This window comes from Anguilla anguilla, chromosome 13 (assembly GCF_013347855.1).
Source record: "Anguilla anguilla isolate fAngAng1 chromosome 13, fAngAng1.pri, whole genome shotgun sequence".
NCBI lineage: Eukaryota > Metazoa > Chordata > Actinopteri > Anguilliformes > Anguillidae > Anguilla > Anguilla anguilla.
Genome location: NC_049213.1, coordinates 35471944 through 35499125, shown reverse-complemented (window position 1 = coordinate 35499125; position 27182 = coordinate 35471944). Strand labels below are relative to the sequence as shown.

At 44.0% G+C, this 27182-nt stretch overlaps 1 protein-coding gene and 1 long non-coding RNA gene across 2 annotated transcripts in view; one reads left to right on the top strand and one right to left on the bottom strand.

The window, feature by feature from the left end:
• Positions 1–19660, top strand: part of epha8 (eph receptor A8) — a 90296-nt gene extending 70636 nt beyond the window's left edge. The window contains exons 4-17 of the mRNA XM_035389615.1: positions 1423–1578; positions 2322–2780; positions 3914–4038; positions 6990–7152; positions 7782–7878; positions 8939–9006; positions 9303–9428; positions 9935–10120; positions 10698–10759; positions 12842–13051; positions 13832–13981; positions 14480–14670; positions 15223–15378; positions 15954–19660. Coding sequence (XP_035245506.1) covers positions 1423–1578; positions 2322–2780; positions 3914–4038; positions 6990–7152; positions 7782–7878; positions 8939–9006; positions 9303–9428; positions 9935–10120; positions 10698–10759; positions 12842–13051; positions 13832–13981; positions 14480–14670; positions 15223–15378; positions 15954–16068 — 2264 coding nt within the window. The 3' untranslated portion in view covers positions 16069–19660. The remainder of the gene's footprint in view (positions 1–1422; positions 1579–2321; positions 2781–3913; positions 4039–6989; positions 7153–7781; positions 7879–8938; positions 9007–9302; positions 9429–9934; positions 10121–10697; positions 10760–12841; positions 13052–13831; positions 13982–14479; positions 14671–15222; positions 15379–15953) is intronic.
• Positions 10070–27182, bottom strand: part of LOC118211985 — a 35443-nt gene continuing 18330 nt past the window's right edge. Inside the window, exons 2-3 of the long non-coding RNA XR_004762133.1 lie at positions 23513–23697; positions 10070–10156 (exon numbers count right to left, since the gene is read on the bottom strand). This is a non-coding gene — a long non-coding RNA (uncharacterized LOC118211985). The remainder of the gene's footprint in view (positions 10157–23512; positions 23698–27182) is intronic.

Sequence of the window (27182 nt, the reverse complement as noted above, 5' to 3'; positions counted from 1 at the left end):
TAAGAACATGACCTTTTTGGCTGGCAGGTCAGGGTTGTGCATGAGGAAGATGTAGAATTATTCACCTGGTTCCTCCGCTGTCTTGTCACATGTGCAGGAACAATTTGCCTCCCCCTTTCCGTTTTTCTCTCTCTCACCCCCCCCCCCTTCATTTTATTTATCCATTTACGCAGAAAACAAAAGCAAGGTCAGTATAGGGTGGCGGCGAATATTCATTAAAAATTCATTGTAATGCAAATTCTCCTGCGATGGGAGAGGTGGTCTGACAGGTGCTGACAATCGCAACAATGCTCCGCCCGGAAATCCACCCGCCCTAATGGTGCGGTGTGTAAATACCTCGGGGGGGGGGGGGGGGGGGGCTTTAAGCCTTTTTTCCTCCCTTCTTTCTTGCCCCGACCGGGGGACACTCACATCCAAAAATGAGGGCTCATCTCAGATAATCCCGATCGATGGATCGATCGCCGCCTGTTTCGCGTGTTTCTCATCGTGTGGGTCTGTGGGGTTGTTTTTTTTTTTTGCGAGGGGCCGAGTGCTGCCGTTGCCGAGGATTCTGGGAAATGTGTCAAAACTTCAAAGGCGGAGGGAGACGTGCTTCCCGATGAGCTCGCAGGCCCGGTGTTTACCGTGACCCGCTTCTCAACCTCGAAGGTCTTGCAAAAACATCAAGCCATGGCTGGATTTAGCGGATAAAAAAAAAAATCTGTTGTAAATAACGCAAGTAGGAGAAATAGCTTCTGCTCCTGTGGGGCATTGTGCAATAGAAAATAACATGGTCTGAGCTAGTTTTTATTTATTAGATTTATTTTTTAGCTGTCTATTATTTTTTTGTGAGTCAATATTGCGTTGATACAATACGTGCTCAAAAGTTATGTAATACAAATTCTTTATAAATTATATAATTGAGTATTGAAAAGCTAATAACCCATGCAAATAAATTACTAGCAGGTTTATTAGATTTTTTTAAAAACTGAAATTACACGGATATAATTTAACAGAGCTGACTTTGCAGCAATGTTTCAGCATGCCAAATGTGTTAAAACGAATCACTGTTGTTAAGTAGATGCCACGGTGATAAATGTCTTTTATGCAGTATGCGTAAAAGGACGGAGTGTAGCACAGTGGGTAAGGAACTGGGCTTGTAACCGAAAGGTTGCAGGTTCGATTCCCGGGTAAGGACACTGCCGTTGTACCCTTGAGCAAGGTACTTAACCTGCATTGCTTCAGTATATATCCAGCTGTATAAATGGATACAATGTAAAAATGCTATGTAAAAAAGTTGTGTAAGTCACTCTGGATAAGAGTGTCTGCTAACTGCCCATAATGTAATGTAATGTATGCTGGATAAGAGCAGTATAGTATGCTGAAGTCACATGACTTGCTGACTGGACCAGCTGACTGGGGTGGGTGGCTCTTCTCTTTCAGCTTGTGAGGTGGGCTTCTACAAGCCGTCGGCCGGGGACCAGCTGTGCGGGAAGTGCCCCCTGCACAGCCACTCGGAAACGAGAGCCGCCATCTCCTGCCCGTGCGACTCCAGCCACTACCGCTCGGCGTCCGACCCGCCCGCTACGCCCTGCACGCGTGAGTCCATGGCGGGGGGGCGGGGGCAGGGGCGGGGGCGGGGGCGGGGGCCGGGCCGAGCCTCCGTCTCATGTGCTCAAATACCCCCATCACTCAGCACAATTGATCCGCTCTCCCTCTGGAGGAAGGAGAATAAAGTTTTTTTTGGGTTAGCGGTTATCTACTCCAGATCCACCGTGTTCCGTGGCCCAATTCGAGCCGCTTAATGGGAGATGCTCACCGGACGAGCTCTCGCTGATCCAGATTTGAGGATGAGCTGCGGGCGTGAAAGGCTTCGTGGAAACCCTCAGGGATCTGTGAATCTCTAGGATCGGAAATGCAGATACTGATGCTGCACTGCTGATAGAGGGTTCAGGGAGTCCAGCTGTTAGACTTTGTCCAGAATAATTAGCCTTCACTTTGAGAGTTAGTGGTTTATCCCAGCCGTCTATATAATGAAAACATAAGGATAAATATTGTATATTTCAACAGAAATTATTAATTTAAAAATCGTTTTGTCTACATATAGGGAAGAGTTGCAATGCCTTATTGTATATTGTATATTTTTTACTTTACAGCCTTTAAGGTGAATGAACAAAAATAATATGTGATTAGAATGTTCTTAACTGAACATTCTAATGCTGATGGAACAACCACTGCTGGTAACTGAAAACACTGGAGTTCTAGAACACTGCCTGAATTTTGAAAAAAAAACATTCCAAAAAAACCTTTCAAAGTGCTAAGGACCTGTTCTCCTGTTCTAGGGCCCCCCTCAGCTCCGGTGAACGTGATCTCGTCGGTGAACGGGACCTCGGTCAGCCTGGAATGGGGCCGGCCGCTGGACACCGGCGGGCGGAGCGACATGGTGTACAGCCTGGCGTGCCTGAAGTGCGCCGGGGACTGGGGGCAGTGTGAGGACTGCAGCACCGGGGGGGTGGGGCCCGGGGCCGGGGGGCTGGGGGCCGGGGCCGGAGGGGGCACGGGCGGAGGCGGAGGAGGCGCAGGAGGGGGCGCGGGAGGAGCAGGCGGGGGAGAGAGAGGAGGCAACCTCCCCATCCGCTTCGTACCCCAGCAGGTGGGGCTGACGGAGCCCTGGGTGACAGTGCTGAACCTGGCCGCCCACGTTAACTACACCTTCCAGATCCACGTGCGCAACGGCGTGTCCCACCTCAGCCCCGAGCCGCAGCCCTACGCCGCCGTCAACATCACCACGAACCAGGCAGGTAGGGGTCGCAGCCTCGCGGTCTCTCAACCCCCCATGCCCCCCTCACCCCCCCCCCATGGCCCCTACCACCTGCCCCCTCACCCGGCCATCTCCCCTCACCCCCCCATGCCCCCCTCACCCCCCCCCCGTGGCCCCTACCCCCCTGCCCCCTCACCCTCCATGCCCCCTCACCCCCCCCTTGCCCCCTACCCCCCTGCACCCTCACCCTCCATGTCCCCTCAAGCCCCCCCCCCTGCCCCCTACCCCCCTGCACCCGCACCCCCCTGCCAGTTCGCATTAAAGAACAGCCTTCTATTCCACCATCATCTGAATGTCACATTGTTCACATGTTCAGATGCATCCAGGAAACTTCAAGGTCCGTTTCTGGGCCCCTGTGTCATTCTGAAGTCTGAATGCGGCCGGTACTTAGGCAGAGTTTATCTCACGCCTCGCACCGTGTCTTCAAGGTCAAACGTCTTTCCTTGAAATGAAAGCACGTTCAAGGGCCTGAGCACGGATTTAAAGGAAGCGATCCAGTGTACGCTTTTAAAATGGCTGCGTATTGAGCTTAAAGTGGACGCATTCATCAGCACAGCGCCTCAAGAGAGGTCAAACGGATGAATGAACCGATAGTCATTATTCAATGTAAAAACATTACATAAAAACAGTACAATAAACTGTTGAAAACACGCAGTGTTTTTCCAAGGGCGTTTATTTGGTGCTGTGTAAAGCAAGCAGCAAAGCACAACCATTTAAAAAACATGAAAAAGAAAAGAAAAACCAACTGAAATTTCATAATTTCTTGTATGAACAAAAACTAAGAAGGAAGTAATGTGGTTCCTGCAGTCTCTTTTTATGGGGTAAATCTGGTGCCACTAAACGACTGAATTTGAACTAATAAAATACAAATTTGGGGCCTGAGGTCACAAGTTTGTTTCCTGGGTAGGACATTGCCGTTGCACCCGTGAGCAAGGTACTTAACCTGCATTGCTTCAGTATATGTCCAGCTGTATAAATTGAGTGTAAATGCTGTGTAAAAAGTTGTGTAAGTCACTCTGGATACGAGCGTCTGCTAAATGCCTGTAATGTAATGTGATGTAATGTAATGAAATTGTAAAAGTAAGCCCTCTGTGTGTGCGCCTGTCCTCGCAGCACCCTCTCAGGTGATCGCCATCAGACAGGAGAACACCAGCCAGAACAGCGTCACCTTGCTGTGGCACGAGCCTGACCAGCCGAACGGAGTCATCCTCGAGTACGACATCAAGTACTACGAGAAGGTAATGCACGGCCGCCTAACCCTAACCCAACCATACCGCTAACCCAACCCTAACCCAACCATACTGCTAACCCAACCCTAACCCAACCATACTGCTAACCCAACCATAACCCAACCATACCCCTAACCCAACCCTAATCCAACCCTGACCCAACCGTAACCCCTAACCCTAACCCAATCATAACCCCTAACCCTAACCCAACCCTGACCCAACCCTAACCCCTAACCCTAACCCAATCATAACCCAACCCTGACCCAACCGTAACCCCTAACCCTAACCCTAACCCAACCCTGACCCAACCCTAACCCCTAACCCTAACCCAATCATAACCCAACCCTGACCCAACCGTAACCCCTAACCCTAACCCAATCATAACCCCTAACCCTAACCTAACTATGACCCCTAACCCTAACCCAACCCTAACCCAATCATAACCCCTAACCCTAACCTTATTCATTCTGCTGCTTCACAACACCAATCCCAATCCACACATCTGGGGACGTTCAGTTTGCTCAGAGGGTTTGAGAGAGTGGATTGATTGCCTTTAGCCTTCTGGGTCAGGTACACTTCACTGATTAAGTTGAACTCATCTTTACTGTTTTTTTTTTAATTATAATGAGTTATAGCAACTATAACGATAATTGTTACCAATTTTCTGCACTACGGTTTTACAGTATAGAACTGCAGAATTGCTTCATTTGGTGTTCAAACAGTACATTTTACGAAGGTGAAATGTGGGAATGCTCATTTTTATTATGATTGACTTAATGGACACACAATTCAAAGAGTTCCAAATGTAGGACTGCAAAAACATGGGAGCAGAGAATGTAAAAAAAAATATGCAAATAAGTAATTAAATGTGATTTATAAAGGTTGGTAACAATTATTAAAATGTGGTAATTATTATTAGTAAACATCATGAAACATGCAGGAATGCATTTTATTTTATTTTTTTTAATTATTATTTTTTTGAATCCCTGGTGCTAATTAGCTCCATTCTTAGTAAACCGGCCACTTAGAGGGCAATTCAAAGGAAACCTGTGTCTGCTTGTTGTGGAGCCTGCTGACACAGACCCACAATGCAACAGCGCAGGGTGTTAAACATAATCAGCGCCAGCAAATCAGAAGCTGGCATTCAGCGGTACACTCTATGGTATGAGATAAAACAAGGGACACTGTGTGACAACCAGTGTTAGGAAATTTTAAAAAAAACACTTTGAATTTAACTGAAATGCAGTCGCATTAATTGAAGGCAATTAAAAAAAAAAAAAAAAAAACCCACTTCATAATTGATTAGGTCCGATTTTCGGGAGCTGGAAAAAGGCAGAGGCGAATGAAGAATAAACGGGGGTGATTTCGCCTCTCGGGGGCCTTTTACCCCCACCTTGCCAAAAAAAACCAAAAAAAACCAGGGAGACAAGTTAATTGCCGCGGCGCTGAGCGGCTCATGGGCTAATGGGCAGGAGTGATACAGGCGCTGCTGGAGAATGAACAAACAGCGGCTGTTCAGCAAAGCGACAATGTAAATAAGGTTTAATTCCCGTTTGTCAAGTCGCTGTTCGCGGCGCGGGAGTCCCGCGAGGGAGGTTTAACAGCGGCGTGTGCAGCGGACTGCGTCGGGGGGGTTGGGGGGGGGGGGCGGGGGGGGGGAACGGGGCCCTTCACTCAGGGCGAGAGCGAGACGGGCGAGCGAGCTACCCCCCGCCAGTAATTCGTCTCTCGCCTGGCGCGCACGGGACGGTGGCGATGGCGGCGACGTCGAAGCCGCGCGGATCAAGGAATAAGCCTCGATCGGCGCAACAGGCGCGAATCCTCCACTTCCTGCGTCCTGCGTTGTTAAATTTGGCAAGAGACAGGCTCTGGTCACACACAAGCCCAGAGGCATTCTGGGAAGCTGGCCCGTGTGCTCCGTTGCCAATTAAATGGGAATCAGCTCAACCCCTGTTCAAACATCCGGGTCGAGGCGGGGGGGGGGGGGGGGGGGGGGGGGGAGGGGGGGTGGGATTGGGGGAATAGGTAGGAGATATATGGCACTGTTCATATCACTGTTCATATTGTATCGCAGCCGTAGTTTTTCTCTATGATGAATCATTTTAATAAAGCGTGTGCCCAGTGTCATATGCGTGCATCTCACGGTGGACATCCTCTGGGATTTCGCGCTCATCCGACGGCGTCTCGGACTGCCTTAGCCTGTTTGGAGTGCCCGGTGCTTTTTATTGAGGCTCCTTCCTTCAGCCTCGGCTATTGATTCAGGAGAGCCCAGAGAAGACTCCTGCCCTCCTCTGAAACACATCAGCTGCCGTTTCTTTTTCCATCGCAGTTCTCCGTCATGGTCTCACAGTGCAGATCAGTACGTTGTGTTACATTGCATTGCGTTTCATTTGTGTTTCTTTTATCCATAGCGATCAGGTCAGATAATTTGCGATTCTCACAAAGTATCAGTTATCCATAGCCATAAATGCCAAGTCTACTTTCCGCAGCAAGCATAGGCGTAGTCAGTAAAGCTACGGCAAGTCATAAACTAGAAATGAGGCGTGATTACATGAGACATGATTACAAGAGATTTCATAGAGAGCTACAAGCAGACCAGACCAGGCCAGTACCAGACCCCCGACGCCCATCCACACACTAGAACTGTGCTTTACCCCTACAATTTTCACACAGAGAGTAGTCAATGTGTGGAATAGCCAGCCAGGTCACATAGTAGAGGCAGAAACTATGGATTTTTAAGACCAGGCTTGGTAGAGTGTTAGATACAATCTTGTCTGTAGGTAATCCCAGCACTAGGTACAATTTAGTCAGGGAAATGACGAGCATTGCTGGGTTGAATGGCCTGTTCTCATAATGAAGTTATGTTGTGTTATGTTATGATCACCCCCTCCCCCCCTCCCCCCAGCAGCCCCCGCCCTATGAAAAGTCAAAGTGTTCCCTTTGGCCTTATTTTTCGACAGGACAGGGAGCAGCAGAGCTACTCCACCCTCAAGTCCAAGGGCACCTCCGCCAAAGTTTCGGGGCTGAAGCCGGGGACCCGCTACGTCTTCCAGGTGCGGGCCAGGACCTCGGCGGGCTGCGGCCGCTTCAGCCAATCGGTGGAGATCCAGACCGGCAAAGCGGGTGGGTTCACGAGCCGCAGGTCACATGATGTCTCCAACCGCTGAGAGCTAACAACTCTCTCACTGCCAGGTTGTTCAGAGGATCCTAATGCCAGTAGTGTAATCACTGAATTTTATCTTCAAGGATATTTGTGGATATTTTCAGACAGCGTAGAGAACTTGCAGACTCCAGTGTACCGTGGCAGTTTTTGGTCAGACTTTCAAAATATTAAAAACATGGCACATCTTATGTTTATGCAGGTAGGATACGTCTAAACTGAAGTTTGCACTTTGTTTTGGTTTGAATCTGTATTTGGAGCCTCCTGTGTTTTTAGGAACATTTACTGACATTGAAAAAAATGCTTAAAAAATGCTTTAAAAATATTATGGACAACTAAACAGCAGGTATGGTCTGTCTGGCTTATCTCATAACACAACCATAAAGATGACATGCTTTGCAATTAATTGTGCACTTAGCAGTCCAAGAACAACTTGTTAGCTAGACAGACAGGCGTTGTGAACTCACAGCAGCCTTTCAAGCGATGGTCCTTGAAGTCTTTTCTGAGTCATAATTGATTTGTTTTTTTCTGTGTTTTCTGTGTTTTTAATATATAAACACCGGTACTCACCGGGATGGTGATTGTGTTACAGTTCCCCTAAAGTACAACACCATGACGATCATCTGGATCTCCATGGCGCTGGTGACGGGCCTGGTGACGTTCCTGGCCATCGTCATCTGCAGAAAACGGCAAGAGGAGTACTATGCATTGCTGCCCTTTTCTTACGCGGCCATTTCGTGCTTACCGAAACTCGTCAAAGTGCAGTTAATGTGCAGTTTGTGCAGTTTTATGACCTCTACTCTGAGTCTGAGTCTAGCCTCAACTGTGTGTAAGCCCTACGCCTAACTGAAAAACACAGTCCTTTTTCTGTATTGTATGTAATTACTCAAGGTGAGCACTGTAGAAATGTGTGGAGTTGCATAGCAGTTACGCTAAATTTGCTAGCGCTCTCTGTAAATGAGACTTTCAATCAAAGTGTTTCTAAAGGTCAAACGTGTTATTGTGGTCATAATATTATCACAGAATATGTTTTCCATTATTTACCAAACATAATTTCTGCCAGGAAGCAATCACAAGTAACAGCAGGAATCTTTGAATATAACTGACAGGGGTATAATTTTGTAGTTTTTTTTCCCTCGAAGAACCATGCCGTTAATGCTCACGTTATGTTTATTGAATTATATTAAAATATTTCTGCAGCAGTGCTGGCACTACTAATATAAAATGTAAACTTGAATTACCAGAGAGCGGTTATTGTCTAATCTAAGTTTTTCTCAGTTAGTTCATAACTGTACATGATAGTTGATTCCAGACAATTACAAATGCAAAGTGCTCTCAATTATCTTCTTGCTCCTGTTTTTGAAGTCTGCAAGTTTGATCTCAAATAAAAAGAGTATCAAATAATGAAATACGATTGTATTTAATTAATACTGACTTCAGTGATTTTCAGTGAAAATTATTTAAATTTGTTCAGAAAGCTGCACCCTATTCCCGCAGCCTCTCAGAGGATCCTAAAAAGATGTACCAATTTAAATATCTAAACAACCTCAGATGATTAAAGCCATGTTTCAGAGTTAATTAACTTCTGCGCAAAACGGGAGAGACTATTCAGGTTCGAACAGATTTATTTCACATGCTTCTAAATGGAGGAAGAAAGAAATGGAATGTTCCATTCAGAATTGTTTGGGGGGGGGAGACTTAAAACAGTGTCTGATATATCTTTCTGTTTTTTTTTTCTGTGTGGAACAGACATTGTGGCTACAGTAAGGCTTTCCAAGACTCTGAAGAAGAGAAGATGCACTACCAAAATGGACACAGTGTGTATCCCACTTTCTAATTTAGCATTTCTCCAGAAAACATTGTCACCTTAAATTTCGACGAGTCTTGCAGTTCATTGTCCACTCTGTTATTGATTGAACTCAACTGGTGTTAGACAACAGTTCAGCCCCTAATAGTGTGATGTAATTAAGATCTCAACAGCTGATGATACAGTTATATTTAATGATCAATTGTTGATAAATTCACTGTGACAATACTCACTGCTTTTTTCAAACCATATGAATTTAAAATGTTTTTTTTTCAGGACTAACCAGATGTTGAAATCTTTTTTTAGTCTCTTTTCCAGAAGCCAGGTTTTATATCGACCCCCACACGTACGAAGACCCATGTCAAGCCGTACACGAGTTTGCCAGAGAAATCGAGGCTTCCAGGATTAAAATAGAAAAAATCATTGGTTCAGGTGAGTCTGCAGGTCACACCAAGGTGTGAGCCCCTGCTCCTCATCTTGTTCAGTAATTATGTCTTTTTTTCTTGTCTAGACTGTTCTCTGAAAGTACGCACAGTTCATGTTTCAGTTCTAACTTATACTTTCATTTTTCAGGAAAAAATGATAATGAACTAATAACAATCAAAATATTTACATTTAAAAATAAAGTAAAAAATATTGAGCTGGGGGTACTAGTAAATTTGTTGTCATGGGGGGTAACTACGAATAAGTTTCTGCAGTGGATAATATACGCAAGATAAATAATAACTTGACGATCAAATCAACGCGTAGAATATTCTCAAAATGCCCAACTGCAAAGTAAACACTTTCACTTTTTTTTTAAATCATGGTCCTCATCTCGAAGAACAACAAAAGTTTCAAGATTTACAATTGAAATAATTTAAGAGGTCCAAATATTGAATACTAATATATAATAATATAATAATTATATAATAATTTAACCGTGTGGTCCTCCTCAGGGGAGTTTGGGGAGGTGTGTTACGGCCGGATGCGTCTCCCGGGTAAGAGGGACATCCCGGTCGCCCTGAAGACGCTGAAGGCCGGGTACAGCGAGAAGCAGCGCCGGGACTTCCTGGGCGAGGCCAGCATCATGGCGCAGTTCGACCACCCCAACGTCATCCGCCTGGAGGGCGTGGTCACCAGGAGTGAGTTCTGTCAAGCTCTGTGTCGTTCACTCATGCCTGCATTAAAACCAGGCCATGGGTCAAATACGTATTTGTTTTTGGATTCAAGTACTTTTATACGCTTTACTGATCTTGTCTGGTGTATTGGAACTGATGAAATACCATACCAATGGTTCCCAACCCTGTTCCTGGAGATCTACCATCCTGAAGGTTTTTTACTCCAACCCTAACACAGCGCACCTCATTCAGCAGCTAGAGATCTCTTTGATCTCTTGCAGAATTAGGTGTTACCAAATTAGGGTTAAAATGAAAACCTATCGGACAGATCTCCAGAAACAGGGCTAAGGAATCACTGCCGTTTACATAAGTTTTGTAATTTCTTCCAAACAAAATGTGTTCATAAGTGTGTTGCGGTTAAGGTGCCAGATTCACCCGGGAAGGTTCGTTTTGGGTTTTACCGAATTGCATTAGACCTTAAAGAGATTCTAAGTGTATTTGATGAAAAAGTACACTTAGCCCTGTGCCTCGAAGGCCGTTGTGTTATTAGATTTGAATATCCGTCCTAATGTTTGCTCCATCCTTCCTCCCCCCCCCCCAGGTAAACCAGTGATGATCATCACGGAGTACATGGAGAACGGATCTTTGGACTCCTTCCTACGGGTCAGTCCTCTTCCCTCTGCTGCTCCTGTTCCTCTACGCCAGGGGTCACTCAGTCTTATCCAGAAAGGGCCGGTGTGGTTACAGGCTTTCGTTTCCAACCAAGCAGTAACACACCTGACTCTACTAATCGAGGTCCTTAGCAAAGACTAGCGGTTGATTAGTAGAATCAGTGTGTGTAACTGTGTGGTTGGAACAAAAGCCTCCATCCACCTCCGTTTCTGGATAAGATTGAGGTTCCCTGCTCAAAGCTATAACATAGGACAGGACACCCCCACCCTGTTCCTGGGAATCCACAACCCTGTAGGTTTTCATTCCAACCCTAATTTGGTACACGTTATTCTACTAATTAGCTGCTCAGCAAAGATCTCTAGCTGCTGAACGAGGTGTGCTTTGTTAGGGCTGGAGTGGAAACCTACAGGACGGTAGATCTCTAGCTGTTAAATGAGGTGTGCTTTGTTAGGGTTGGAGTGAAAACCTACAGGACGGTAGATCTCTAGCTGTTGAATGAGGTGTGCTTTGTTAGGGTTGGCCTGAAAATATCTACAGGACGGCAGATCTCCAGGAACAGGGTTGCTGCACCTCCCTGCTGTAGTCGGTGGTTCAGTGTCCCAGGCCTGATGAGTTTGAAGGGAAGAATGCTGCTGTACTAATTGGCCTTAATTAGCCGGGGGCGCTGAGTGTGATTATGAGGGCTCGTGGTGTCAGTGCTACACAGTGGCACAATGCTGTGTTTGTGAAGGTATGACATGCAGGCAATTAGTGAATGCACAAGGGTCAAGGAATTTGACTTTGTAATACAAATAGGTCGAAAGACAGTTTCACACGCAGGTCAGCAAACTTTTCTGAGCTTAACACGCATAATGCACGTACATATGTGTGTGTGTGTGTGTGTGTGTGTGTGTGTGTGCATATTTGTCAGATTCCTCAAATGAAAATGTCCCGTCTGTCTATAAATCAGAACCCGACTGTATATTTTTATTTTTTTCCTCTTTCTTTCAAAAAAAAAAACTGCCCTATATATATCAGTCAAGGACTCCTCTAATGTTTTATTAATAAAGTGTTGCCGCGGAGACGATGCGCTAGCCGCGCGCTAGCGCAATAATGAGACACGGTGGTGCCGCCGGCGGCGGCTTGCGGAAGCCGCTCGAATCGCGGCGGCGGCGGTAAGACGCTCCGTGTCGGAGGGCACGTCCCTCGCGGCGTTTGAGTGTGTCGTAAAAAAAAAAAAGCACTTTGGCGAAAGCGCGATTTTAACGTGACGCCGGCCGTCGTGGCGTGTGTGTTTAAACGGCCAATGAGAGGCCGGTTTTGTTACTCTAGGGGCGGGGACAGAAAAAGTGGATAATCGCCCCGGCGTTGCCGCGGCTCCCCTCTGCTTGGCGTTTTATGTCCACGGTCGCGCCGCTTGCTTGGTGGATAGCGCCGTTGCCGGGGGGCGTGGCTAAGTGTTTAACTTGGACCTCGGCCTGATTAGTGGGTTCCTCACTGTAGCTGCCAAAGACATTATAAAATTCTAAATTCCGTATTTTCATGAACTGGATTAGATCTTACTAGACTACTGTGTGCTCTTAAATTTAACTCGTAACATATTTTCTTTTGCTTTTGCTTCATACTCGTGTTGAATGGATTACCTACATTTGTAAATGTGGTGTAGTTGCACTAACTGAAACTGCGCACCTTTTAAGATTCAGTAGTTTATTTATTCCTTAGTATTATTTATTCCTAGTATTATTTATTTCATAGAATAACTGTCTGCTGCTGAGGTGAGAACTCAAGGTGTAGTTACACTAGCAAACTGCACACCTTTTAAGATTCAGTGGTTTATTCATTCCTTAGTTTTATTTATTCCTAGTATTATGTATTGTATAGAATAACTGCAACTGAGGTGAGAACTCCAGCCTGATTCTCCTGTCCTTGAAAACACTATTGCAGAGCCACGATGGACAATAACCGAAACTGCGCGCCTTTTAAGATTCAGTGGTTTATTTATTCCTCAGTATTATTTATTCCTTAGTGTTATTTATTTTATAGAATAACTGCCACTGAGGTGAGAACTCCAGCCTGATTCTCCTGTCCTTGCAGAGACACGACGGGCAGTTCACCATCATCCAGCTGGTGGGGATTCTGCGTGGCATCGCGGCGGGCATGAGCTACCTGGCTGACCTGGGGTACGTCCACCGGGACCTGGCCGCCCGCAACATCCTCGTCAACAGCAACCTGGTCTGCAAAGTCTCGGACTTCGGCCTCTCCCGGGTCCTGGAGGACGACCCAAACGCGGCGTACACCACCACCGTGAGTGCCGACTTCCCGCCAAACGCGCCGGAGGGGAGGGGGCGAGTGCTTACACCGCTATACGCGTAACCCAAAATGTCCAGCGAGCGTTTGGTTGTGTGCTTGGCTGCGTTTCAAGAAGTTAAAGCAACCTCCATAAAATATGAAATATAAGTCAGTGTACAGTATACTGTACTGACGAATTACACACTCCTCTGCGGAGTAAAATATGGCTACAGTGAGGCCAGAGGCATAGCTAATAAAAAGAGGATTTTGAAGGTACAGTAAAAGGGATAGAGAAACTGGATCTGTGCTAAACCTGTCACAGCTTTTATATATAAAATTTATATACACATATACATATATATGTGTGTGTGTGTGTGTGTGTGTGTGCCTTCTGCTCTTGATTTCTGAAGCATGTACAGTATTTATGTTAATAATTACAAATGAAACATAATGAAGGATGGTGTTACAGTATTTTGAATATTCTGTGGCTTAGGGGGATTATGAAATCCACAAGGCTGTCATTGACAGAGTGACTCATTTACAATGCATAAACTCATTTTTGCAAATGTGTTTGTGCCTTTTTTTTTTTTTTTTTTGGTTTGCTTGTTTGTTTTTTGCAAAACAGGCACCTCGCAACATACGGCTTTGGAAAAAAAAAAAAAAGGAAAGGAAATTTCAGGAAAGGAAATTACCTCACCCTGTGAGGACATATTTGTTTGGGGAAGCAGTTCAACACAATTGTTGCATCAAAGTTACGAATGTTAATCCAATAACCTCCGTTTATTTTGTCCACAGGGTGGCAAGATCCCTATTCGCTGGACAGCCCCAGAGGCCATCGCCTACCGCAAGTTTTCCTCAGCCAGTGACGTGTGGAGCTATGGCGTGGTCATGTGGGAGGTTATGTCCTATGGGGAGAGGCCGTACTGGAACCTGACCAATCGGGATGTGCGTACAAAATCACAGATTTTGTAGTTTGCATGAAACAAATGGACAACAACTGGCTTTATTGCGAAGGCCTGTTGTTTCTTTGATGCCATTGCAAAATGCCCCTTCGAATGTTATTTAAACCTTAGAACAGAGAAAAGAAAGGAATCCCAGCTTTTGGTTGGGGTTTCAGAATTTTTATATCGACTTTGGAAGCACAGCTACTCACAGAATTGCATTCACCCTCCACCACCCCAGCCTCCACCTGCTGTTTGGAACTGCTTCTAGGTACTGGGGTGGTTTTTAATATTTCAAAACCAACAAGACCAGGTCAAAATGGTGTAACTTCATAACTCGGCTGACAGATGGTGTAACTTCATCGCTCACTCAGTCACTCAGTCAGTCACAGACATTCGCGTTTGTAGGGCTGGCCCCGCTGTTGCGGTCCAGCCAAAAATAATTACATTGCGTATTCATCAATATGTTGTCCCGAAACGAAGCGCTGCCCTTGTTTCCCAGGTGATAAAGTCCGTGGAGGAGGGCTACCGTCTCCCCGCCCCCATGGCCTGTCCGGGGGCCCTCCACACCCTAATGCTGGACTGCTGGCAGAAGGACCGCAACGAGAGGCCCAAGTTCTGCCAGATCGTCACCGTTCTGGACAAGCTGATCCGCAACCCGGAAAACCTCAAGTCCCTTGAGACGCTATGCAGGTGAGCCGTCTCCGGGGAAACGGCCGCAGATCTCCGTCTCCGGGGAAACGGCCGCAGATCTCCGTCTCCGGGGAAACGGCCACAGATCTCCGTCTCCGGGGGAAACGGCCACAGATTTCCGTCCCCGTGTTCCGTCTGACAAAGTTCCCCTCCCAAAACTTTCTGCCCTCAGATGGCGGAGGGGGCCAGCCGTCGCCATTAAGTGTGGGCACTGCTCTCTTTCCAATCAGCTCATTTAACACAGACGTGTTCCCTGTTAAATAAAATGCCCCTGGGTGAAACTGACATTGATCTGCATGGGGGGAGGGGGGGGGGTTAAAAAACACGCCCCCGCTTTTTAAATCACCTGGTTCGGTCTCGCCCCCCCCCCCCCCCCACACAGAGCTGCTGGTGCATGGCGGAGGCCGACGAGGGGTTTTCTCTTCGCATTAATCTAACCAGCTACAGCCTCCGCAATCAGCCCCCCCCCAGCCTCCACTATCATTTTAACTCCCATTGATTTTGTGCCCGAGCCGGCGGTGCGTTTCAAAGGCCCGTTCGCTCTCGTTGCAGGTTAAACAGCCCTCTGATGAACAGAAGCATTCCCGATTTCAGAAGCTGCAGGTCGGTGGACGAGTGGCTGGACACCATTAAGATGGGCCGCTACAAAGGCAACTTCGCCGCGGGCGGGTACATGACTCTGGGCCACGTAATGGGGATGAATCAACAGTGAGTAGCCCCCCTCCTCTTCCTCCCTCCCCCCCCCCCACCCCCCACCCCCCTACCACCACCACCCCCCCATCCCACAAGGTCCAACAATTATTCAAGAGGTTTGAAACTATGCGGCTGGGCAGGTGTCGGCTAATCGAGCCACTCACACAAAAGATCCACAGTCGTCACTCCAAACCGGTGTGGGGATACAGAGGCAGAGAGGGTGCTTGTGAGTGATCTGTTGGGGTGAGGGGGGGGGGGCACGTAGTCGGGGGGTGGGGATTGGGCGATCAAAATGCAGTCTGCCATTAAGCCTTTCAAATCTAAGCTCTCAGTGTGTACGGCTCGCCATTAATGGCGTTACCAGCGGTAATTTGGAAGGGGTGAGCGTGGTGTTGATATTACGCCGAGGCGCGACCTTTCGCTATGGTAATGTAATCAGCGGCGGTAACGGCGGCGCTGTAACCTTTCGCACGAAGCGTACGCCTAGATTAGTTTGCGAAACGCGCGCGTCGTGTTGTTTTGTGTTGCTACCGTGCCGCCATGCTGCTTTTCCTTTGAGCCTCATCTTCGTCTTGTTTCCCGGGCGACAGTGACATCCACCGGCTGGGCGTGACGCTGATGGGCCACCAGAAGAAGATCATGACGAGCGTCCAGGTGATGCGGGCGCAGGTGCTGAACAAGAGCGTGCCGTCCGTGCACGTATAGTCAACGCACAGCACTGCCCACAGGGGGCGCCACAGCTGATCGTTTTTAACACGTTTATATTTGAAAATGTACAATAAAATGAAATATGTGTACAGACTTATAAAAGACACGTCCTGAAGCGCTCTTCCTTTGAAAGTGGATACTTTTCAGTTATACCTGATGGATTTTACTTTTTTATTTTTTGGTGGAAGACTACTTCGTTGTTGTTGGTTTTTTGTTTTTTGTTTTTTTTTACAACATCCAAATTTCTTGTCTTGTTTATATCAGTAGAGGGGAAAAAAGACTGCCTTAAATCTCCCGATTTTAATTTTACTCTGCAAAAGAAAGCTAACGTGTGGAACTGGACAGTGACACGGACTGGGAAAAATATCAAATGGTAATAGAGACGATCATCTGACCTGAGTTGAGCTCGCGGTGCCAAAAGACCTTCTCACCAATAATGGGACCTCAGCAGTTCAGCCGAAAATGACCCAGAACTCCCCCGGTTTCAGAACTGTACTTATTCCTGACGTACAGCACTGCTGGAGTTCCTTGGCGGTGGAGCTGAAAAGCAGTGCGGCAGCAAAGAAAACTTTTTAAAAGAAAGAAGAAGAAAATAAGGTTGTCAAAGTCGTCAACCTTTGCGACGGCACTGAAGGACACACGGTCTTTTCCTGCCACTGTCTGAAAGCTGCTTAGCGCACAAATACCTTGAAAATAACTTTATCTATTGTGATTTTATTGTTACTGCTTTTTTTTTTTTGTTTGTTTAGTTTCTTGCCTCTGTAGTCTTAAGAAGCAAAAGGGATATTGTACAAATATTGTGTTTCTTAGAATAACCTAAAAGGGACTAACTGAAGGGTATTTGCTTCCATGTGCAATCATAAGAATGTTTTCTTCCTTTTTTTCCCCCCCACAAACACTGTTTCTTGGTATGCAGTCAAGTACAACACAGTGGATGGTTAATATCTTTTTTAATATTGATAAAGCCAGGTGATATTCCCTAAATTAATATTCAGATACCCTTACTGGCAAATTGCAGTTTCTTTAAAAACCTACATGCCATGTTGAATTACCCCTGTTAAAAAACACAACCCCTTACAAAACCTAAGGCTGTTCACTGAAGAAAATGAGCAGATTTCTGCAGGATTTCCCTTTTAAATGCATATATTCAATTAAATTCCTGATAGAGTTGGAAACTCTATCAATATGTATCTGAAATTGAGCAGGTTATTTTGATGTAAACTACAGTTGTAGCATGTATGGTGGTTTATAGAGGCTTGGTTTATCCAAGTCAACACTTCCCAGGGATTGTGTTGTTTTAAATTTGATTTATTTATTTTTTCCCGTAGGACCACCTTGGGGAGTAATATTAACATATTAACAGGGTTCATCTGTATGTTTCACTCCTCAATGCCTGCAGTAGCAATGCTGTCAGGACAAAATAATAAGACTTTTTCTGAGTGCAAACTTCAAGGGACATTCTGGTTTCACATTAATTTTCAATTGTAAATGTACAGTTTGTATACAAAATAAAAGTTCCTTCCCTAATACCGAAAGGCAATATCCATATAAATGCACATTATTGTGCAAATCTAAATCAAAACACTGCCATGACAGACACACAATACGGAGCTTTCAGTATAATCATACCGTAAATAATCAAGCAGTAAATCAATCTCTTACCGTCCTCTATAGGCTGCATCAATGGAAGCTGACTAAACCAAACTCACATCTCAGCCTGACCACTGAGGACAGATCTTTTTGAGTGGATATTTCACACGTAGCCCAAAACTAGCCTTTATTATTCACAGCAAACCTCATCTGTAAAAAAAGAGAGTTTAAAAGGCTTTTGGTTGTAAATGTTACTTAAAAAAAACATGACTTGAAATAATTGCGTGCCAACGAATTGGGAGGAGTAGGTTGCAAAAGGGCTTTTGTTTCCAAGGACACTAAGTGCAACCCCACTTTTTTTTTCTTTTTTTTTTTTTTTTTTACTTGTGCTGATTGGTGCCTCTAATTTTGTGGGGCTTGCCTTCCCCTTAAAATTACCTTCACAGTCAGGAAGTCATAAGCTTCCTGGGTGCAATGTGATGTCAACAGTATCAGTGATGTAAGGGTGACAACTTTACTTGAACCCTTCAATGTAAGGCTGTCATAACACTGTTATAAACATGATTTAACAGCTGTCATACTGTAAATGTTATGTTATGTTATGACCAATTAAAAAACATTTTCCAATTAAGGTTTTGACAGTTTTACGTCATTTGACATAAGCTGACAATCTGTTATGCCATCTTGTGACAGCTGTTATGTCATGTGTATGACAGTGTTATGTGACCCCTATGTCAAAAGGTTCAAGTTTTACCAATGTAAGTAGCAGAGACCCACAAAACACCACAGACACAGGCGAAAATTAGGGAAATGTACAACCAGAACCATTGTAAATTGCTGATCTAGGTTTATGTGACTACGTAAAATGGAATATCCGTCATCCATGTTTTTTTTTCAGTCCTTGGCTTGGATGAGAGGCCAGTTCAGTTGCCTTTCTAGCTTTAAATTCAGTGCCGATAGAAAGGTGTGTCTCGAGGATTCCAGACTTCCAATTTTAGAATTGAAAGCTGGAATGGGATCGTTTAATTGATAAAGTTGTGGTAATTTACCTCATTATTTATAAAAAAACAGATAAATTAGCCCAGTTTTATGGAATCGAATGAATTATGAAATGCTTTGTTTAGCCAGAACTTTTAAATATGTAGACCTAAAAGATGTACATTATTATATGTAACTATATTATTCACTTAGCCACTTTTTTGTACCGCACAGTTCATTTGTCTTGTGAAAGGTCATGAAAGAAATATTGTTCAATGAAGTTTATTCAGTGTAATTCAGCAATATAAACAGCTACAATATTGATTGGAGGATACAGGTCTGTTGTGTATAATTTTGCAAGAGCCATTTCACTTACGGGAGCTGTGTAACTTAACTTTTATTTTAAGTCTCTAAAGACTCTGTGTTCCAGAAGCATTTACCTGCGGATGTAATGCTACAGGATTGTTTCAGTAAACGGCACCTTACTGTGCATGACAACGGTGAAAACAAGGTGTAAAATAGCTGGAGTTATAAGGCTCTATAATAACATGATATAGCCTTATAACATATAATATAAATATATATAATATAAATGCATTTCTCTGTTTAGTCAAGATTATGGTTTTGTCCTCTGTTGATTCTTTTGCAAACATAAACAAGATTCATTTTTTATGTTCTTATACAACACTGATGCAGTGGTTTAAAACAGGTTTATTGAAGCAGGGCTATTATTTTATTTATTTTTATGTTTTTTAAATTTATGATTACAAGACAAACAATGCTGCGGTAAGATCAGGGCCAGAGAGTAACGAGATAAAATCAGTCACACATCAGAGTAAGTGTGAAATTACAAACAAGCTGTTTTTTTTTTTTTTTCTTTCCCCTGTTGTTTGTTAATGCCTCGGTATTCACGCAAACACACCTGTCCTTTTGAAAAAGATGTAAAATGGTAACGAAGTGTGTGGAGTGTAAATGCTTGGAACGTTGGAAGTTAAATATGTGCAATAAAAGGAAGCAGAGAGACTTAGCTTTCTGATTATCAGGATTATCAGGACCGCTTTCTGTAGTCCCTGAAAATTCCACATTCATGAAACTGACAGCCAAGTCAAAGTCTGAGTGTAATACACTTTTTATTTAAACATGAATAATACACTTAAACCAACTTTTTTTAGGCAATATTGTGCATTTGACGGCTCCTAAAATGAACATAAAAAACACTGTAAATACACTGATATGATAATTTCTTACGTTTGTTTTCCCTCAGACTTAAAAACGAATCACATAGTGGCTGGTTTTAAAAGAGGCCTAACTCCCAATATCTGATAAAGCTAGTTGTGTTGGTATAACATATGATATCCTCATCTGCTCATGTACATATGCGTGTGTGTGCGTGTGTGTGCGTGTGTGTGTGTGTGCATATGCATATGTGTGAGTTTGTCAGAAAAGCATTACTGTCTCTCAATAATATGCTCACACATCATATTCCAAATTCACGCATGTGAAATTTTGATATATCCATTCATGCACACTGTAATTATTTCTAAATTGGCAGCACGTGTGCATGAGTGCCTTTTTTTTCCCCAGCTGGCTGAAGAAGAGCGAAAAAACAAAAAAAAAAAATCCTTTTTGCTTACAGCATCGGTCCTTTTGAGTAATTTGCCTGTGTTCACCTCGGGCTAGCAGTTTAAAGATAATCCCTTGTTCAGGTGAAATGGAACGGTCAACAGACCACATTAATCTCCCTCTCAACGCGCCGTAGGAAGGCGGTCCCCGTTGCCACGGATATTCCCGCTTCTAATTATCATCAATCCGCCGCGAACGAAGTCCCGGCTCTTCGGCTGCGACCGCGTACGACCCCGCGTTCCCGCCAAAGCGTCTCTCTTAAAAAAAAAACTCACGGGGCAGAGAAATTCGGCTGAAAACCGCGATGCCGATCTTTCGTTTTCACGTGGCCGCTGATAACAGCGGCCGCCGTTTGAGTTTTTGTTCTCAGCGGCTGTGTCCTGTACTTTAATATCCGCCGGTTAAACTAGCCTATTTCAGGATCAAGTTTTAACTTTTTTTTTTTCTTTTATTTAAGCTCCCTTTCATTTTATTATAGATCCATCCACTAAATATGTGCGGGTATAGTTTGTTTAAAAGCAGTATTCAAAATTATTATTCTAATATGGATTATCTTGCTGTTAGAATATAGTGAATAACAGCAAAAACACATGTATAAATAGTCACACACACACACAAACACACCCTCTGAAGAAATTATAAGTAACATATGTTTAATTATGTAGTCCCGTACATGCATCTCTGCAGGTTACTTCATACATGATGAAACTGACGGCATCAATTGAGAGTTCTGGCTCCATCGCTTCAGCCAGGAGAAATCTGGCCTACGCTACTGTCGCCTCTTTGAATGGTCTTAGATGGCACGAAAAAAAGGCAGTGAATTAAAAAAATTTTTTTTTAAAGCGAAATGGCCAGAGAGCTGCGGCACACGCTCACACGATGCCACCAGCGGTTGACGGGATGATAACACGTTTACCTCAGTTTAAAATAGAGCGGTCTGGTGTGCTGCAGTAGCCGCCTCAGAGTGCCCATGTGTTTTTTGTGTGTGTATATAGCGCTCCTATTGGCTCTGAGGCGGGGGGGAGCGGGAATCCAATAACAGCGGCCGTTTTTTGGGGCCCAGCTCGGGGAGCGCATCCGTCACCAAAGCCCAACGGCTGGCCCTTCTCCGCCAATTAGACCGAGCGCTAATTAGCGATTGCATTAGCAATACTCGGGACACCGCCGCGGAATTCTGCAAGGTCCTTCTTTTTTTTTTTTTTTTTCCCCTCCTCCACCACCGTTAAGGGCGGAAAAAGAAAGAGGAAGAGAAAAGGAAAAAGAAAAATCCCACTCTGTTTATCAGCGGCTGGCGAAACCGCCAATAACCTGAGAGAGAGATGGGAGCTTAGCTCAGCTGGACGTTAATGCAACCTTTCCTTTTTTTTTTTTTTTTTTGCGCTGTGTGTTTAGATTAGAAGCGGTAATAATTGCATTTGCCATTTACTCTGAAACCAGTTAATACGGGGGCCATTCCTTTTGGGGGGGGGGGGGGGGCTGGGGAATAAACTAAAATTGAGGTGTTTTGCCTTGTTTGTGTTCCTTGCTTAGGCACATTTCCTTGAATAATCTTCACATTCCACCGAGCGCCCCCTTCACTCCCCCCCCCCCTCCCCGCCCCTCCCCACTTCTCTTTAATGCCAGTATGTTGCTTGTTTGCAGGTCCCGCATTAAAGATGCAGAAAGGTTTTTTATGCCCTAAAACTACAGGCATGGGCACATCAGCCCAAAGAGCCTGTATTAGAATATAAATATTCTAAAATGTTAAACAAGAACCAGCTGTCCACTTTGAGAGCCACATTTCAGTTACTGACTACATTGCTAACATTTGCTATTTCTTTGTAGCCATCTATTAGCGGCTACCCTTTCAGTACATAATAATAATATGGCACATTTACATAATCATACACTTCAACTGTAAACTGTACAGGGGAAGAAAAAGATGGATGACTTTGTAGATGCCCGATTGACACAGAAAGGGTCACATGCTGTAGTGGGTGATCAGGACTTCACAAAATATATATCCTCAAGAAATGTGTAGTACCGTTATTTAAAAAATTAATTATTACTTTCGGGTTGTTTTCATTTGCACAAATGTGGACTAATTGCTCGGCCGTGACTGGGATGCAACTGCAACCGTAAGAAACTCCACAGCACCAGGAAGAAAATAAAGTGTGTTGGGTGTGTGTTGTATGTTGGATAGTTTGTACAGCTGTTTGTCATTTCTAAAACAGTGCAAATATTCAGTTCCTGTGTAATTACACAAACAGCGATTCACCGGCAACAGCTGTGCTTATTTTGGGATTCACAAACTATTCATCTGAAATTTAGATCACACATTTAGAAAAGACTAAGCACACAATTTCAGCGAAAATAACGGCAGTGGTTCCTGAAAACCTTTCATTTTCAAAATATTTTTTTAAAATGGCAGAAAATCTACTTTGGCAAACCGGCTAATTGAAACTGCTTGATGGAACAAAGTGATATATACTTTAAAAACAAGATGAACTTTGGTACCAAAGTTCTCTAGAGTGACCCTAGAGGGACCTGGACTCTATGAACCTGTGTGATTGAAGTGGAACAATCTATTCAGAAGTTTCAATAATTTTAGCAACAACTGCAGATGAGTCGATCAATACATAAAGATACAGCGTCTCACGATCTTGGACACTTGTTTTATACATTTTTTAAAAATGTATTAATCTCTTCAAAGCATTGTACAGTAATCACTTATCAAAAATAAAGCTATGAATAATGAACTTCTTTCATTGACTACCTATTTAGAATTGCAGGTCACACCAGCTCAGAAGTTAACTTGAAATAGGTTAATTTAGGGAATCAAATGAAATGTTACATTCGTTATTTTATACTCGTCAGCAATTTGTTTGACAGCTGGATTATAAAATTCAACACCTTCCTCAATCCAGCGTCCTCTGTGTGGCATTTGAAACAGAATTTTATTTCAGGGAAACATTTTTGTTGTTTGGGGTAAATAACTTCATTTTTTGAAATGCAAAATTGACTTCAGTTCAATTTTTTTTTTTTTTTGTTTTGTTTTTTGGCTGGACCGCAACAGCGGGGCCAGCCCTACAAACGCGAATGTCTGTGACTGACTGACTGACTGAGTGAGTGAAGAAGTTACACCATTGGTCGGCCGAGTTATGAAGTCACACCATTTGGTCGCCGGTCCAGCCATACTAGGTTTTGACCTGGTCTTGCTTTTTTTGTTTTGTTTTGTGGAGCTGTCAAACACAGGTGTGCGCACCGTTACCGTCAAAATCCTCTCCGCGTTGTTTCTCCACCAATCACCGGCCGCTGCATCGATTTGTAAAGTTTCCAAGGGCAGCGTTCACTCCACACGCAGATCTCCACGCGTTTTCTTGTCCTGGAGCCGCTCATCGATCGTAAAAAAAGCTGGACTGGAGGCGCCCTCACTCTGGATTTACCCAACTGAAGCTGAAATGTAAAAAAAAAAATATATATATATCAAAATATGCGGTAATATTGGCATCTGAAGTGAGCAGAATACACTCACTTAACACCGAGTGCCACCCGCCCCTCCAGCAGTTCACTTTTAAGAGACAAACTAAAAACTTAAAATACATTCTGTAGGAGTTGTGCTTTAATAAATAAAAAAAAGAAGTGTCCTCTAGTCTTCCTTCCCCTGGGTACGGTGTCTTTCAGATGAAAATTCATTTTCGAGGCACAAAGGACAAGCTCATACAGCCTCTTCTTGCATTGTTCAGATATATATATATATATATTCGATATCACACGTAAACACCCTCATGTATTATGCATTCATGAGTTAAATGCTGTTGTTGCGGAGATGCATCATATATTATGCATGAGGCGCATGGTGTTTGACTGCGTATGACAGTTTTGCGTAAAGTGTTAAGCTCTGAGTAGCGTTGGGGCATCGGTCTGTACCCTGGGGGGAAGGGGGGGGGGGGGGGTGGGGGCATGTGCCTAAGATGGACATTGTGTCATTCAAGGTTGGCAGTTTGGGTAAGATCTGTGCATTCTCTGACGAATGAGAGAACTCTAGAACTCTGGAGAGCTTTGTCTGTAACACAGAGTGGCAAATTCATTTTTTAACGGACTTTTTTCAATACCTTCCCAATACTATTCACAAGTGCTGTAGCTGCTAAAAATCAAGGGAAATCATACTGATTAAAACAGGGATATTGGCCACGGTCCTTGAATGAGTCAGAAATAAATGAAAATATTCTCTTTTTTACTATTAAACATTTCAGTGAGATTTTTTAATAGATGGTATCATAACAAAGACAGACCGAGCGGTAATAAGATCACACAACGTCTTGTACCAGGTGCCATTAATGTAATTAACTCCAAAGATCTTTGTTAGGGCTGTTTAATTATCCTAATCACCTCATTTCATTAAGATGTGTCCCTCAAATTCTAGAGATCCAGAATATGAAAAAGCCGATTTTTATAGTCTAAGGTTACAACCGGCAGTTAATTGTAATCATGTTCTTTGTATGCAAATGGGGAAAAAAAATTATCAGGGGCTAATTATGTTTCTTTGAAGAAAACCCTAATAGGATATTCCTTTGATGGGTAGAATAATGTCATGTTCCAAGGATGATTCAAGCCTGCACCTTGGAATTTACAAACGGTTGTTGCAGGTATTCTGTTGCAACCTCGTGCTCTTATCAAACTGCCTACAGTAAATCTACTATGAGGGGGCATTCCGTACCACAGAACAGGGTGAACAGAAGTTCCCCAGGAGAACAAGAGTCACATTCAACAAACAATTAGATCAGTGGGAGAGCCAATCATTGTTCTTTGAATAACATCTAATGAAAATTGCTGCTATTCTAATGCACAGAATTAGCCTCACAGCTGAGTTCTTTGCTATAATATCTGCCTGTTCAACATGACAATAATATTGTCAAATGTCAAGCAATATTTGTTTATACCCCAGCAGACTGGTGATATACTGTAGGCACTGTAATATTGAAGGCCTGTGAATTCATTTTAAGTTCAAATTAAATTTGCATTATTGCCATGGACCACATACATTTGTTATGAAAACTGTGCATACAGTATAATGTCAAAACAAATGTGATAAAGCACAATAGAAGGACATAAAACAGAAGTAATGAAAGATAAAGTCTATCACACAATTTAGAGTGGGAGGTAAAACATAATAAAATAAGATACTGAATAACAATGATATTTTAGATGTGAAGGACAAATAAAGAAATACACAGGAAGAAAAAAGGTAACAAAATTAATAGACAATAATGCATCTAAAAGAAAATGCCAATATGAACTATTGATTTAATAGAAAATACATTTCAAGAATTAAACAGCAGTTAATCTACTAGTTAAATGTCTCAATCTACGACATTTGCTTTATATTCAAGCCATATTAAAAAAATAAATCTGGAACGAGAAATACTTATTGAATATTAACATAGAACAAGGCTGGGTATTTTTTTTTTAGAACAGTGTATCTTATTTAGGGTGTGAATATGTACTCAGCTTTATCATATATGTCATATTTTATTCATGTCTCACAGTGAGTTCAGTGTAAAACTGACCCTGGAGAAGCGATGCTGAAATAAGCACGACGCATTTTGCAAGAACGACAAAAATAAATAAAATAAATAAAAATACTAAAAAAAAAAAAAACTTCTGTATATTTTTGAAACTTGAAAGGCAGAATCGAGTTCTTCCCAAACACACCCAGGCTAATTAATAAATATGAACAGGAGCGTCTGCAACAGCAGCGTCTTTCCGAATGGCCCAGTTTACTGACCCGTTAGTGCAAGGAGTTCCCCTTGTCCGAGGGCGAAAAAGCGAAAATTAATAATAATAAAGTGCCGATTTGTAATTTAACAAGGTCCGCATTTCCATATATGCAAATGAACATCACTCTGATACGTAACCCCCCCCCCCCCCCCACCCCCTTCCGCTGTCCTCATCTTGCACCCCAGAAACCAGAAACCCATTTAATTCGGAATGTTTTCACTTTGATGTTATTAAGCAGAGTCTGTTGCAGACGGTCCCCCTGTTTTGCATGAATCTGATGTGAGACGAGCTCATTAACGATTAAGCCCCCTTAAGATATCGGACCGGAGAGAAAGAAAAAAAAAAAAAAAAAACGGGTGTTCTCGCTTGCTTTTTGGAGCGATATATATATATTTATACACCGCTTAAAGGAAGAACGAGGCGAGGGGGTGGGGGCGGGGGGGGGGGGGGGGTTGGGGCGCCCGTTGCTGATTCAGGTAAAAAAACAAGAGCGTCTGCGCCCAGGATTACACAGAGTTAGTCACAGAGAGCCTGACCGCAGTTTCAACTTCACGCTGCTTTATTTCAAAAAAGAGATTCTCCGCGGCGGCGGCACACACTACAGCAGTGGATTTTTTAGGCTAATGCGACGGGTTTCTACGCAACGCCTCGGAGCTCAGTCCCGCGACAATCGCCCTCCCTCGGGTCGCACCCCGATATTTTTCTGCTGTGTTTCCCCTTCCCGGCGTGATAATTGCACGCGGGGACGTGAATTTAAAAGCATTACTACACGCGCCGTGATGCTGATTTATTCGCCGACCCTTCTCAGCGTTTCGGATACAGGGGGGGAGTTCGGTTACCGTTATTTCACTCTTTCCACACATCATTTGTAGGCCTGACCTCTCGCCCCACCTCCATAATTTGAGCGATGCTCTTCTGTCAGTATTCGGGAGGCCCCAGCAGTTGCTCTAGGGGGGAGTGCTGAGCAGACAGAGAGACGGGTCGGCATCGATGCTAGTTTTCTGAGCTCACATACAAAGAGGAGGGCAAATGCCAGATGAACCCATGGAGCTGGTGTACATTTCCCCTCTGTAGTGGACTCTCGCTCAGCAGACCCAACCCGACCCAATAAACAACATGAGCAGCTGCCCCGCAACCACCAGGGGGCGCCCTAATTATTA